The 15,687-nt window shown below is 36.5% G+C and overlaps 1 protein-coding gene across 1 annotated transcript in view; it reads right to left on the bottom strand.

Moving 5' to 3' along the window:
* Nucleotides 1–15,687, bottom strand: part of MND1 (meiotic nuclear divisions 1) — a gene marked incomplete at both ends in the record, with an annotated part of 77,462 nt that overhangs the window by 30,440 nt on the left and 31,335 nt on the right. The window contains one exon of the mRNA XM_082653987.1: nt 2,646–2,720. Within this exon, the coding sequence (XP_082510113.1) occupies nt 2,646–2,720 (75 nt within the window). The remainder of the gene's footprint in view (nt 1–2,645; nt 2,721–15,687) is intronic.

Here is a 15,687-nt window from a genome sequence, read left to right as displayed (position 1 = left end):
TTCCTTTAAAGGTAAACCAGAATAAAGCTTTTACACAAAATGATCCAATAAACACCATTTGAAATTTCTAGCCATAGTTTTCACTAACAGGTAGAAGTAATAGTGCTATCGGTATTGAGTTCATATGTGTGAAAAATAAGTCCAAATAAAAACCAAATACTGGAAAAGGTTACGGTACAGAATTATAGGAAAAGTCTGAGGCAAAACCAAATAAGAGTTCAAACTGCCTGATGGGACTTGTTTAAGGTTCCTTGCTAGCTTGTATTTTTGTACTTGTATTTTTCTACTTTTGCCTTAAGCTATTCTTCTTGGCTCCAAGTGAAGAAAGCTACTTTTGCTAGAAGTTATATAACAGAATGCATGTACAGACCTCTGAAGTAGCAGAGTCCAACAGAACTGTGCAATGACAGAAATGTTCTAGATTAGTCTTCTCCAATGCAGGAAACTACATAGGGATACTACATAGGGATACTGAGTACGTGAAATGTGACTGTTACTGAGAAACTGAATTTAATCGTATTTAATTTTAATTCAAATGTAAATTGTTACATATGATTAGTGTATACCACATTAGCATAGCGTAGGAGAGATTGAAAATTAACTGCAATATAAGGTGATCATTATTTGCTATTAACACCCAAATTATACATACTCCACAATGAAAAGCAAGAGGAGAAAAAGCTAATGAAGACAGGAGAAGCAGGGTGGTGACTATCTGTGTGGATGCAATGACAGCTCTCCAGATACCCTGAGTTGGGAGCCTGGTTATTAGCACCAAGGCCTTTGCCAAATTGCTTAACCTTTTTGTGCTTTCAGTTCCTCAAATGTAAAAATGAATATAGTAATAGTAGCTACCTCCTTAGACTGTTGGCAGGATTCAATATAGAAAATGCGTTTGGAACAGTACCTGCCTGGCTCATAGTAAGCAGAATATATATGTTAGCTATTTCTTTTTCTTCATTACCATCACCAGCAGTATCATCATCACCATGAATAATATCTAGGAGATAGAAAAAGCTTTCAGATATTTCTGAAAACTCGTGACTAGTGAACACAAGATGAACACAAGAGTTCATCTTTCTCAGGAGTCTTTCTGAACTCCTATAATCTTCTGATAGCTGTAGGTACCAACTGGGTTTGCTAGTAGGTTTTTTTCCTAGTTTCAGTGGTTACAGTGGACTGGGTAACCTTCAGCAGACTGGCTGACTACTTTGTGGCATGAACATGTCACCATTAGTTGAAGGTGCTTCTACAAGTTATTGCCAAATCAAAGGAAAAAAACAGGATCAAATAAAGAAGTGGTAATTGCTGTCAACTGAAGAAGAAATAAAACAGTTTCAGGTTATGTCCAGAACTTACCTTCCCTTAAATATTCTTCAGCAATTACCATTCTCCAATTCCTATCCGTCACTGTCCTGACTATTCACATGAAAGAATGTATGTAAAATAACTCTGAAAAGCATAAAGCCATGTAAACCTGTGATGTATTCTTTTCTATTGGGTTGGCCAAAAAGTTCGTTTGGGTTTTTCTGTAAGATGTTACAGAAAAACCCAAACGAACTTTTTGGCCAACCCAATACAATGTGACAAGTTTTTGAGTCTCTTTCACAAGTCGTACAAATAGAGGTTGAGATGAAATGCTTAGAGGTTCATGTTGATCTTCAACATTTTTTCAAGTCATAAGTCCATACCTGAGATAATGATAAAACTAAAAAGTAAAGTGAATTTTTAAAAACCCCTAACACTTTTAAAAATAAAATAGTAGGTCAAAATTCATGTAAATAATTTAGAAATATTACAAGGCCATGAAAACACTGTATTGATAGTTTTCTTTCTTTTTTTAAATTTATCTATCTATCTATCTATCTATCTATGGCTGCACTGGGTCTTTGTTGTTGTGCCTGGGCTTCCTCTAGTTGCCGCGAGCAGGGGCTGCCCTTCATTGTGGTGTGCTCATTGCAGTGGCTTCTCTTGTTGCAGAGCATGGGCTCTAGACATGTGGGTTTCAGGAGTCGTGGAGCGCAGGCTCAGTAGTTGTGGCTCTGGGGCTCTAGAACTCAGGCTCAGTAGTTGCGGCGCATGGACTTAGCTGCTCCGTGGCATGGGGGCTCTTCCTGGGCCAAGGATTGAATCCATGTCCCCTGCATTGGCAGGCGGATTCTTAACCACTGCACCACCAGGGAAGTCCAATAGTTTTCAATTTATTCAGTGCCAAGACTCTTACAAAGCTGACTCTTAAAAATTTACATAAACATTTATATAAGGCTTACTTTGTGCCAGGCTCTCTTCTAAGTGCTTTGCAAATATTAGCTAGTTTAATCACACAATAACTCAGTGACATAGATTTTATTATTCCCCATTTTACAACTGAGAAAATCGAGAAGAAAGAGTTTAGGAGACTTTCAAACCCAGGCAGTCTGGCTCCAGGGTTTATGCTTCTATGCTACACTGCCATACACAATATAATACAATAATAATAAATCTAGATTCACAATTAGGGAATCCTACCAGGTCAAATGTTCACAGCCTTTGTTGTGACTCACTTCTTTTCTAGTGGGAACAGCATCCTCCTCACAGGAAGCTCGATGCTTTTATTCTTCTATTTAGAATTGACATTATTAAAGAATCTACAGATACAAACTTACCGTTTCATGTCGGCCAATTCTAGCTTTCTCGATGCTTTTCTGCAGGTTTGCATGCTTTTGGTTTACCTCAGATAACTAGAGAATTGAAACAAATAAAATGGTTTGCTAAGATAAACTTGCTTAACATAAAGTTTATGAATCAAGAAGACAAAATGAGATTTGTCTTCAGCCCAAGTCAGTATAACAAAAATGTCAAAGACTACGTTGGGAACTAATTTCTCTAACCTGAAGAAAACCAAGTACCATGAATCATTAGGGCAGGCTGAAAAAAAAAAAGTTTAAAATATTTCTTTTTATACTATACAAAAAAGTATACAATATGCTTTCAATCTTTTCTACAGTCTTGATTTATTAGGTTCCCCGCCCCCATCACAAATAACTTGAGGTATATTATTTAGTTAAAAATTTAACTTGAAAGTTAAAAAAAATCTGTTTTATATAAATTCTCTCTTCACATTTCATTTCACTTCTGACGAAAGACTTGTTTGAAACACTCTATACTGTTTCTTATAGGCTGGTAGTACTGTGACCTGCTTCACTAACATAGAGTCAAAAATGAACACATCACTGTATACTAAGTTCTTAGAGAAGAAAAAATCTATTAGATTGTTGCCAAATTTAGGCATGCTTTACATAAGTTAAAAGTGAGCAGTTTAAGCATTTTACGAAGCTTAGAAAGTAGTAAGTTATATTGTAAAAGGATTAAATAATACCAGCCTAAAGAGACCTTAGATACAGAATATTCATTAGCATGTGGCTGGGCCCACACCAAAAATGACTGGTTAACTTCAGAACATTGCCTCCCCGTCTCAATTTTATTAATCTCACCTGGGCCCAAGATTAAATAAATAATCACAGGAAATTCTCAGTACTAAATTCTCCATCACATTTTTTGCTACATAAACTAGTTAGAAATTTTAGACTCATTTGATTGGGTAAGGGCTTTTTAAAAATATATTCCACTCCTCACTAACTCTTGAGTTATGATCATTTGGGAAATAATTAACGAATGGATGAGTAATTTCTTTTGGCTGATTCTAAGAAACTGACCTTTCACCACATGACCTTGTTATATGTAGAGGGTGAATTATATTTAGATACCCTTTTTTTCTTAAAAATCACAAACAGTATCTTCAAAAAGTTTGTAGCTTAACCCTGACTTTGGGAAATGTTCCACTTCTCAATATGCACAAAGGGAATATTGTCAGTTTTCCTTTAATGGCTCTCTAGTCCCTGATTCTCATCCATAGCATGAACAAGATCCATCTGTGATGCCAAGAAGACACCACGACCAAACCAGTTATACCTCTTCTTGAGAGTAATTATCTTCCTAAGTTAAAGAAACAAAAATCTGCTGTAGAGTTAAGAGCCAAAATAAGCTTTAAAGCCCTAAATTTAGCAAAGAGACCTTGTTCTTTAAAACAAGGGTTCTCACTTATAACACTCTGTTTAAAAGGTTAATATTCTACCCTGAAGGACCCACCTGAAATAATTAATAAATGCATGTAACATCTGAATTCAGGAGTAGAGAATTTTCCAATGAAAAAATACACACGTACATTAGCATAACACTTTTCCATTACAAATGTTTTAAAAATAACCAAGTAGGCAGATGTTACCCAAAAAATGAAGAACTATGTAAAACTTAGCCAATAATTAATGGACATATATCTTAACTCTATTAATGAAGTGTCTCCCCGGTATTGTACGTCTGCTTGTAATTATTTACAACTTAAAAACATTTGGAAGAGAACTAATTCAGGAATTCCTTAACTCTGAAGATAACCTTATGTATTTTAAATGTGATTTCATGACTCGTCATTTTAAGTATCTTGGTAATGGAGGGAGGCACAATCTAAATGATGTTATCAAATGAGAAGCTTCTGCTAATTATCCTAAGTACTGAAACAATTTGGCCAACTCAATAGTGAAGGCTTCTTGGCTCTGTTTAGTTCTTGAAATCTCAACTACTGGAAACAATGAAAGCAACTCTTGTGAGGCAGCCCGTGCTACCAGTTTTTCATCTACATATCGCTTAGAAGGAATACTGCTATAGTTCCTAACACATACCTTGGAATTAAACCAAATCCAGGCCTCAAGTGATTAAGAGCTGAGATTTTCAGCCACTCTATAGGTATTATCTAAACCACAAGTTCTAAACTTTAGCACACATCAGAATCACCTGAACGGCTTGTTAAAACACAGGTTGCTGGGCTCCACCTCCCAGGTTTTGAACAGTAGAGGTCTGGGATAGAGCCTAATAATTTGCATTTCTAACATGCTTCTGGTTAGGGGCACCACACTTCTGAGAACTACTGGCTTACACATAAACCTGTTTTCTTGCAGTAACAAACCCAACTAAAACACACAAGATATTAATATATGGGAGAATATTACCTAGTTCATCAGCAAAAAATGAATTATTGCTAAATACTGTAGTCTGAACTAGAAACAAAATATCTCAATATTTCTGTCACTGAAAGAAATACAAAAGTCCACATTTACAAAAATAGAAAAAGAAGCGATACTCTATAGTTAAGAAAAGTATTCACCACAGGATTCCTTTAAAGGGCAAACTCTTGACACATTTCTATAACATAAAACAAGAACCAACTATATATATTAACACTGTAACAAATCCATTTCCAACTTTCACTAAAGCAAATAATAATTTTTAAAGCCAAGTAACTCAGAAAAAACAGCAGCAGCAACAACAACAAAAATGTCTTGTAATTAGTAAGAAGAGGATGTCATCTTTATACTTGAGGAAGGATCTGACACAATGGTTCTCTTTAATGCATTCCAGACCACCTATACAGATACTCAGGATTCAGAAACATAATGCCAATGTTTTCTAAAGAGCTAATTCACTGCCTGGAGGAACTGCCTATTCAGAAGAGGAACAGGAAGATTGATTCAAGCTGGCTGCACTGGAATTCTGATTTGCTCCTTTTCAGAAATAAAAAAAATTTCAAAGCATTATGAAAAAAATATAGAGTTTTCATAGGTGGGAAAGAATGTCAAGGAACAGAGGATGGGGAAAAGAGGTAATAGCAAGAGAAACCAGAACAGTCTACTGCTTTATCAAAACTCATGTACGGTATGTTATGGAAAAAAAAGGTTCTATGTCTTGTTTTTCCTTAAAAAAAAAAAAAAAGCAAGGCAGTATAATTTAAGATTTCATATGTTTAAAAACTCTTATTAGTGTCTCTACAATTTTAAAATTTATTTTTTAAGGCAATATTCCATTTAGGAATCAATCATAAGGAAACAATGAACACTATAAAGATGTATTTCTATATAAAGATGGGAGCTATATAATTGTCTTAACAATAGAGAAATGTTAAATCATTATTTCACAGTATGGATGTGTCACAATTATGTAGCCAAGGGAAACATTTTAAAAGAACTTTTAATGACAGATACAGAACAGAGTTTTAAAAAAACTGGAAACAAAAGTGTCAATACATGAGAGCCTATCTATCACCAAAAAAACTCAAAACCCCCCCAAAACTAAAAGAAAGTGCACAAAACTTAACAAATGGTTACCTCTGTATTGTGGAACATACTTATAAATTTTCTATATTATGAGCACATATAACTACTACTTAAAAAATCCTTTTCCTGGGAAAGGGGGTAGGGGGAGGAAAGGAATAGGTGAGGGAGATTAAGAGCTAAAAATTTCCAACTGCAGAATAAATGAGTCATGGGTATGCAATGTACAGCATGGGGAATATAGTCAATAATTATGTGATATCTTTGTACGGTGATGTATCATAACTAGAATTATCATGGTGATCAGTTTGAAATGTACAGAAACACAGAATCACTATGTTGTGTAATAGGAACTAACAAAGTATAGTAGCTTACGGAAAAAGAGATCAAACTTGTGGTTACCAGAGACAGGGGTTGGGGGGATTGGATGAGGGCAGTAACAAGGTACAAACTTCCAGATATAAGATAAATAAGTACTAGGGATGTAATGTACTACATGATAAATATAATTAACACTGCTATATGTTATATATGAAAGTTAAGACAGTAAATCCTAGTTATGACAAGAAAGAAAAATTTTTTTCTATTTCTTTAATTTTTTATCTATATGAGATGATGGATGTTCCCTAAACTTACTGTGGTAATCACAGCATGACGTATGTAAATCAAATCATTATGCTGTACACCTTAAATTTATACAGTGCTGTATGTCAATTATATCTCAATAAAACTTGAAGAAAAAATTATTTTCCCATTATAAGCAATATATGAATATATTTTCAAGAGATTAAAATGAGTACATTTTTGTTTTAAAAGACTCAAACAACACAGAAGTATTTAAACAAATTCCCCTTTGCTCTCCACCTCTGCACCATCACCACTACCCCCCTCCTAAGGAGGGACCCCTATAAAGTCTAGGGGGCATCCTTCTTGTCCCAATTCTTTTGCTTCATATACTGATATGATCAATGTGGAGAACATGTCAAAACACACATGGAATTATCCTTTATGTTTCATGTCAACATATTTTCTAAGGTCTCTTCATTCTCTAAAAAATAGATTTTATTTTTTAGAGCAGTTTTAGGTTCACAACAAAATTGAGTGGAAGTTAGAGAGAGCTCCCATACAACCCTTGCCTCCACATACACACAGGCTCCCCCAATCATAATTCCCCAGAGTGGTACATTTGTTACAACTGATGAACCTACACTGACACAGCGCTATCACCCAAAGTCCATAGTTCTCATTAGGGTTCACCCTCGGGATTGTACATTCAATGGGTTGTAACAAATGTATAATGACATGTATTCATCATTATGGTATCATAGAATATTTTCACTGCCCTAAACATCTTCTGTGATCTGCCTATTCACGCCTGTCTCCCCCCAACCTCTGGCAACCACTATCTATATAGTTTTGCCTTTCTAGAATGTCATGTAGTTGGAATCATACATTATGTAACCTTTTCAGCTTGGCTTCTTTCATTTAGTAATATGCATTTAAGGTTCTTCCATGTCTTTTCATGGCTTGATAGCTTATTTCTTTTAATCATTGAATGATATTCCATTGTCTGAATGTACCACAGTTTTTTTTATGCATTTACCTACTGAAGGACATCTTGGTTGCTTCCAAGTTTTGGCAATCATGAATAAAACTGTTATAAACATTTGTATGCACATGTTTTCCACCCATCTGAGTAAATCTCGAGGAATGCAATTGGCTTCTCTGTACTGCTACACTTATCTGTCTATTCTTACACAACTAGCAAGTTTTAATTACTGTAGCATTATATTTTGATATCTGATAGGGAAAATCCTACCCCATTGTTCTTCCTTTTTAAATACTTCCCTGGTCTTTCTTGTAGTTTCTCTACTACATGAACTTGAGAATTACCCATAAAAATCTAGTGGGATTTTGGTTACCATAACATATAAATGACATAAATTGATGTTTTTATAGTTGAGTTTACTTATTCATGAATATGTTGCTCCATTTACTTAAGAGTTCTTTCATGTCCTTCAGTAGAGTTTTGCAATTTTCTTCATGTTTGCCTTGCCCATTTCTTGTCAGGCTTTAATCCGTTTTTTTTGTTTGTTTGTTTTTTTGTTTTTTTGCGTTACGCGGGCCTCTTACTGTTGTGGCCTCTCCCGTTGCAGAACACAGGCTCCGGATGCGCAGGCTCAGCGGCCATGGCTCACGGGCCCAGCTGCTCTGCGGCATGTGGGATCTTCCCAGACCGGGGCACGAACCCGCGTCCCCTGCATCGGCAGGCAGACTCTCCACCACTGCGCCACCAGGGAAGCCCAATACTGGTTTTGGTGCTGAGGGATAGGCAACGACCCCAGGCCTAAGCCTGTCACTGTATGAATGCTCTTCTTCACAGTGGTTGATTTCAAGTGTTGAATCAGGATAAGATCAAAGTCTTTTGTTCAATGGTTGTGGGAAACAACTCTCTCCTGCCCTCTGGATTGTAAACTGTATAGCTACAGGGAAGCAAACAAACCAACTTACTGCTGGCAGCCATCTTAGAACCATGAAGAAAGCCAACTTGAGGACAAAGGCATTACACAAAAGGCAAAACCAAGAGAAACAGAGTCAGAATCTTGATTAAATTATGCCTGAAGCATGCTCTACTTTTGAAATATTTTAATTTAAATGAGCCACTAAATCAATCTCACCGTTATCACTCATACCAAGTAAACTCGGTTTTTCTACCTTTACCACAGTAAACACTGTAACTGTTACAATGGATAAAGCTTTAACAATAGTCTATTTCATACAGTGCTGGCCAGCTATGAAAGCTGTGAAATATTTTGGAAGACATCAAATTTAAAAGATTCTTATTCCTCTATATTGGGTTATAGAACTAAGTCTTCAAGAATAGGAATGAGTAAAGTAATATATACCAGGAAGGCTCTTCATTCAATGAACATTTATGAAGTGCTCACTATACACACAGTTACAATACTATTGGCTCAAACCTTTTCACTAAATAAATATAATAACAAATAAATCAAGGCATGTATGAGCATTGAATGTCTGTTGAGTATTTTTGAAATATTTTCCTTATGCTACAAGACAATGCTCATTAAAAGATAACACTCCATGAAGCTAGTAAAAATACAGCATATTAATATTCCATTTAACCAGGAGATCAAATTTCCAGCAATCCAGCCCTGTGGAACACACTAAAGAACCTGAGAAAAGTATATCAGGAATCCTAAATAATGGACACAGGAAAAACATGGGAATCCCATCAGGAAAGCAACATAAAGGGAAAGTGAAGCCACTCAGTAAGTGCACAGTTGAGGAGAATTCAAACACCCACACATAATAACTGCTGAAGATGAGATCATGGTAATCAAACATTACAGTGTAAAGAAACAAACTGCTAGAGCAGTGCACAACAAACAAGAGATTAGCATTCCTTCAACTAGAAATATCAGGAATATGTTCAATAAGGTTAAAGTGATAAAAGGAGAAACAGAAAGCTAAAGAAATTACAAGAAGAAAAAAGCAAGATTTGAAAATCAACTGTCTGAAAATGAACTATTGTAGATGGAACTATTTTTAATTTCTAGGAAGCAGTAAAAAAAAATTAAGTAAAAAAAATATTAAGAAGTAGTTAAGAGATACAGAAGATATAAAAAGAAGCTCCAACAGAAGCCTTCTGGTATCATGAGAATGAAGTTAGAAGTTGTGACTATAGTCAAAGCCTTATGCAGAATCCAGTTAGAAGTCATTCAGGTATTTTGAAAGCCAAAGCCATGCAAAATCCAAATGATACTGGGAGGGAAGTTAGATACAAAGTTATGGAGGAACATAGACTCGTCAGACATGAGAACTGGGTTCTAATATGAGAAATTCAGAAATGAGGGCTAAGTAGTAGGGGCTACGAATTGTCTGCCAACTTCCATTTTTTCTTAGTAATAGGACTTCAAACGATAGTGAAAATAAATAGGAATTATTATCTTTCGGTGCTGTGGGCAAGAATATGTCCTAGATAGGGAGTCTGTTAAGAAATCCATCTGACAAGAAAACCCAAAATCCACTCGGTGGAAGGGCAACGCTGAAATTATTTGGAATGACAGAATTGTTTAACAAGTAAACTTTTTTAAATCAAGGGGAAATTTAAAATTAATTATAAAGATGAGCAGATCTGTATTATTAATACCTTTGTGTTAAGAAATAACCTATACATATTTTGCATTGTACTCATAGGGTAAAACCATAGAAGCAACTTAATTCCTCCCCCACATCTGCCATGTTAGAAACAGCTCAGTGAGGGAAGTACTTCCTCTGCCACTAAACGAAGAGTTGGGAGTCCCATGACGTTTTTCATCACTCTAAATCAAGATCTACAATTATTTTAAGTTGCCAAACAAAGCCTTAATTCAGAAATTAGAATGTCTAACATAATAATCAACACTTCAAATCTTGATTTAAAGGTAAGACTTCTCTCCTTTTCAGCAACTGCTGGCTGCCAGTGGGTTTTGCTGGAAAGGGTGCATTGTCCTTTTCTCTTTCCTGGCCTAGAGTTTCTGTCCTCCCTTTAGTCCACTGACTGAAGTTTCTGCCGCCTGTTCCCCACCTCTACCAAGCCTGGAGAAGGGGAGAGAGAACAGAACAAGTAAAGGGGACCTGAAATATCTTACCGTTAAGATGTCTCAGTGCTCTCGGGGCCTGACATGTTTGCTGAATTCTTGCATGGCTGCGCTCCTGGGTTTTTTGTAGTAAGAACCCAGGGTTCCACTATCTGTAATCTCCATGATGCAGAAGACACATTTTATTGCTCTGGGGGCTCCACAACATTCCCGCTCACCGTCCCCCTTCCCTAGCTTGCCTCCTACCCACTTCCAGCCTGTTTTTTCAGATTCATTACACACACACACATACACACACACACACACACACACACAGAGTGTTAGGTTTCAATGCCCTCTGGAACAGAATGTAACGTGCCTCCAGATGGGCTCTTGTTCTCTCACTTTTGAGTGTTGGCTCACATGTGGTCCACAGGGACATTCATGTATGCAAAAAACTCCAGGATTGCTGGCCCATTCCTTACTTTTATGTATTGTAATAATTGACAGAATCTACCAATAGATCTACATAGATGCTAAAATCAGCAAATTACTTTTACATAAGGCATTGCTTATTTTCCTATTGTCTCTCAAGAGCACTGGGAAATGATATGCTCACATTTCACTCCTAACATTTATGAATACTTCTTGTGAGAATTAACACTGTCCACTATTGAAATTTCTAATACAAACGTTAACTTAAATACTACTTAAAATGTTTTGATCTAATAAGTTATTCAGTTTAAGTAATTTAGTTTCATTAGAATCTACTCACTGAAAATACAACAAATTACTTGCTAAGAAGCATCAGTTAAAGAGCTTAAGTTAAGCTCAAATATACATTATAATAAACTTCACCTTAAATTTATAAAGCCAAAGAAAAAGTCATAAAGAGACAACAGTGCTGAGAAATAGTGGCTGAATAAAGTAGCTGCCCATAAAGGCTTTTATCTTTTTAAGAGAATGATGCTCTTCTTTTTTTCTTCTATTTCTGCCTCTTATAGTGAAAAGATTCAAGAAAACTTGGATTTTAAAGGATTAAGAAAGGCCTTCTCTTCCACAGCCTAAGCAGCTTTAGCAGAATGAAGAGAGCAACCTAACACATTTGGATGGTATAAACTAACTCAAGAGCTGAGAGCAGCCAACCAAACTAAGATTTGTGGCAAGTTTAAGTGTTAGAAATCACTGAAAAGGTAAAAATGAATTTAACTTTAAAAACTATAATAATTTAAAAAATTTAAATTGAGGTTTCTTTGCATCCAGTCGAAGTTTTTAAAAAAGTTATAGACTAGGAAATTTATGGTTATAAATAAATATAAATACTAGGGAACCTGAACAAAGCCCTATATTTGAATCTGATGAAATGCAGGCCTGGAAGTTCGGACCCATGCCCTTTGGTCAAGTAAGCACCATACTTTAAACAAAAAAAGCACCCAACTAATAGGGTTATTTTTGTGAAACTTCTAAATATATAAAACAGCCAGAGACATTATGAACACTGATATATTAAAATGTACAAAATACTGATATACTTTTTGAGGGCAAAACAAGACAAATGAAATTAGGGCTATCCCAGGAAGCTAAGGATATATATGACTTTGACACTGCCACCACCTGGTGGCACGACACCAAAATTGTAGGTCCAGTTTTTTGTGAAATAAGTTTTTCCAGGTGGCTGATTTGGGGAGAAAATAGTTATGAATGAGAACAGCTGTTACAAACCTGTAACCCATATGAAGCACAGAAGAATGTTTGGGGTATGGTATAGGGAATTCTATATCTCTGGAGTCAGGCTTCTCAAACTCATCCAGCAAGTAAATCCAACAACAAAGGAGAATAATTACTGGGGGAAGGTTCAGAAGCCTAGCCCAAAGCTACCTACTACAAAAGCAAAACAAACAAATATAAAAAATAAATCACTGAAATCTTAAGTTCTATGGTAAAAATTCCTGCAAGTTTCAAGTTGTAATATTAACTATTATAATTTTTATTATTTAAAATTATTTACTAATAAAAATCCTGTCTACATACTTCCCCTACCTACCCACAATTTTTGAGTCACTCAACCTCAACAAATATATTTAATTCTTGATTATCTGAGACGGTGGAGAGAATAAAAACATTCAATTTAAAAGACATGACTTTTGGGTTTCCCTGGTGGCGCGGTGGTTGAGAGTCCGCCTGCTGATGCAGGGGACACGGGTTCGTGCCCTGGTCCGGGAAGATCCCACATGCTGCGGAGCGGCTGGACCCGTGAGCCATGGCCGCTGAGCCTGCGTGTCTGGAGCCTGTGCTCTGCAATGGGAGAGGCCACAACAGTGAGAGGCCCACGTACCGCAAAAAAAAAAAAAAAAAGACATGACTTTTAAGTGCTTAAAGATATAATTTTGCAGATCTTGTCAGTTGCATGTCTAAAGCCTTTTGTTCTTTGTAAACAGAACTCCAACTTTGTTCAGATTGGGATGGCAGTGTGCTCAGAGAGAAAGTGTCCCCTCCCATTTAACAGGTCCCAGAGGTTAAACTATAATGGCTAACCCTTCCAGCATGAACATGTATCTCAGACTTGGCCAATGAGACAATAAAGGGAAGCCTATTAGGGAAAGGGGGCATTCTGGGATTTTCCTCCTGGATAGAAAGAGAGAGATGTATAAGAAGAAAGCCCATCATTATTCCTGCTTTGGACACCGTCATGGGAAGATATAGCTGCTGTAGTAGCTACATGCATCCAAAAAGGGAAAGCCAAAAACCATCAGAGAAGCCAGTCCAGACCTCTGATATCAATATGTTCGGGGGGAAGGCTCCTAGACCAAGTATACAATAGCTAGGACTGAGACTAGGCAGTGCTGTATTGATTTACTCATTCATTCAATAACATGTATTTTGTTTCTATGTGTCTCAGTAACTGCATTCCATGCTGGGGATAAAACATGGTTAAGATATCCCTGCTCTCTGAATGTCTGCCGTGGTAATACGGCACATAAAGACTTCACCCTATAAAAGAAATATATGTAAGAGAGACAAAGCACAAAGTAGTACTGAACTTGCTGAGGAGGGGATAAAAACTTCCCAGAAGAAAAGATTTCTGATGTAGGTCTTAAATATCTCTGGTTAATGGACAGGTTGGAGTTTGTTAGGTAGACAAGTAAAAAGAGCCAGTCAGGTGCAGCATGTGAAAACACAAGAAATAAAATGAACAGCATTCATGAAACAGTGTAAACAATTTGGTTAAACTGGTGTGTAGGGTTGTAGAAGGGTAACAGCAGGTTATTAGTCTGGCCAGTGGCAGCAGCTAGATTACAGAGAGCCTTAAAGTCAGGTTGAGGAATCTGGACTTGTTATTCAGGAACAAGAAACCATCCAAATGGCATTAAAAGACACTACTACAGCAGATGGAAGAAAGTGAAGACTGGAGACAGGGAGTTCAGTAAAGACACTAATTCAAAATTCTGAGCCAGAGATAATGAGAGTCTAAGTCAAGACAGTAGCAGTGAAGATGGAGAGGAAGGGAGAGATTTGAGAGATATAACTATGTTGAATCAGAAGAGTTTGGAACCCACTGGGTGTGGAGAAAAGGGAGAGAAAAAAAAATCTAAGGTAAACTACCAGGTTTCTGGTTTGGGCGACTAAGGGGATAGTAGTTTCAGAGTCTATAAGACACAGAGGAGCAGGTTTGGGTAAAGAACTGAGTTTTGAACAAACTGAATGTGAGTTGCCTGCCAGCCATTCAAGTAGGGATGTGTAGTGAGTAGCTGAATACACAGATGTGGAGTTCAGTGCAGAGGTACAGGCAGGAGATAAAACCAGGGAATCAGAAGTATACAGGTGGCAATGGAAGCCATAGGAGTAGATGAGACCTCCCAGAAGAGTGTGCAGAGCTAGGGAAAGGAACTGAGGATATAAGGCTATGGTCCAGTCTGTGGGTCCTTAGTATGTCAAGAGTGGCTGTCTGGCTTTGAGGGCTTTCCCCCCCCATTTCAAAAATGTTAACAGAAAACATGTATTTACTTAAGATGGGGCTACAAAGGCTAGCTAAAATCTCAGGATTTAAATTCTTCTAAATGGTAATTCTTCAAAAATGAGACTCTAATGGAAAGAATAAACTCAATTAGGGAGACTGGAGTATTATTTTAAAGCCTAGATTTATATCAACTAAGTATGTTAGCACTAGTTATTTCACATCAATTTTGAAAAGCTTTCATTGGTGTCATATGTATCTCTAGTTTAAAAAAGTGGGGGAAAAAAACTTAAAATGCAATGGGGAGCAGAAATAAATAAAACAGAGACTAAGCAAAATAGAAAAGATCAATAAAACTAAGAGCTGGTTCATTGAAAAGATAAACAAAACGGATAAACCTTTAACCAGACTCATCAAGAGAAACAGAGAGAGGATTCAAATAAATTCAGAAATGAAAAAGGGGAAGTTACAGACACCACAGAAATACAAAGGATCATAAGAGATTACTATGAATAATTGTATGCCAATAAAATGGACAACCGAGAAGAAATAGATAAATTCCTAGAAACACAATCTCCCAAGACTGAACCAGGAAGAAATAGAAAATATAAATAGACCAATTACCAGAAATAAAATTAAATCAGTAGAAAGAAAGAAAAAAGCTTCCAACAAACAAAAGTCCAGGGCCAGACAGCTTCACTAGGGAATTCAACCAAACATACAAAGAAGAATTAATGCCTATACTTCTCAAATTAATCTAAAAAATTGAAGAGGAAGGAACACTTTTGAACTCATTCTATGAAGCCAGCATCACCCTGATACCAAAACCAGACAAAGACACCACAAAAAGAGAAAATTATAGGCCACTATCATTGATGAACATAGGCACAAAAATCCTCAACAAAATGTTAGCAAAACGAATTCAACAACACATTAAAAGGATCATAAACCATGATCAAGTGGGAGTTATCCCAGGAATGCAAGGATGGCTCAATATCCACAAATCAGT

The sequence above is a fragment of the Grampus griseus genome (assembly GCF_964374135.1).
Source record: "Grampus griseus genome assembly, chromosome: 4".
Taxonomy (NCBI): domain Eukaryota; kingdom Metazoa; phylum Chordata; class Mammalia; order Artiodactyla; family Delphinidae; genus Grampus; species Grampus griseus.
The sequence above is the reverse complement of the archived record's forward strand: the minus strand, read 5'-3'. Positions and strand labels throughout refer to the sequence as shown.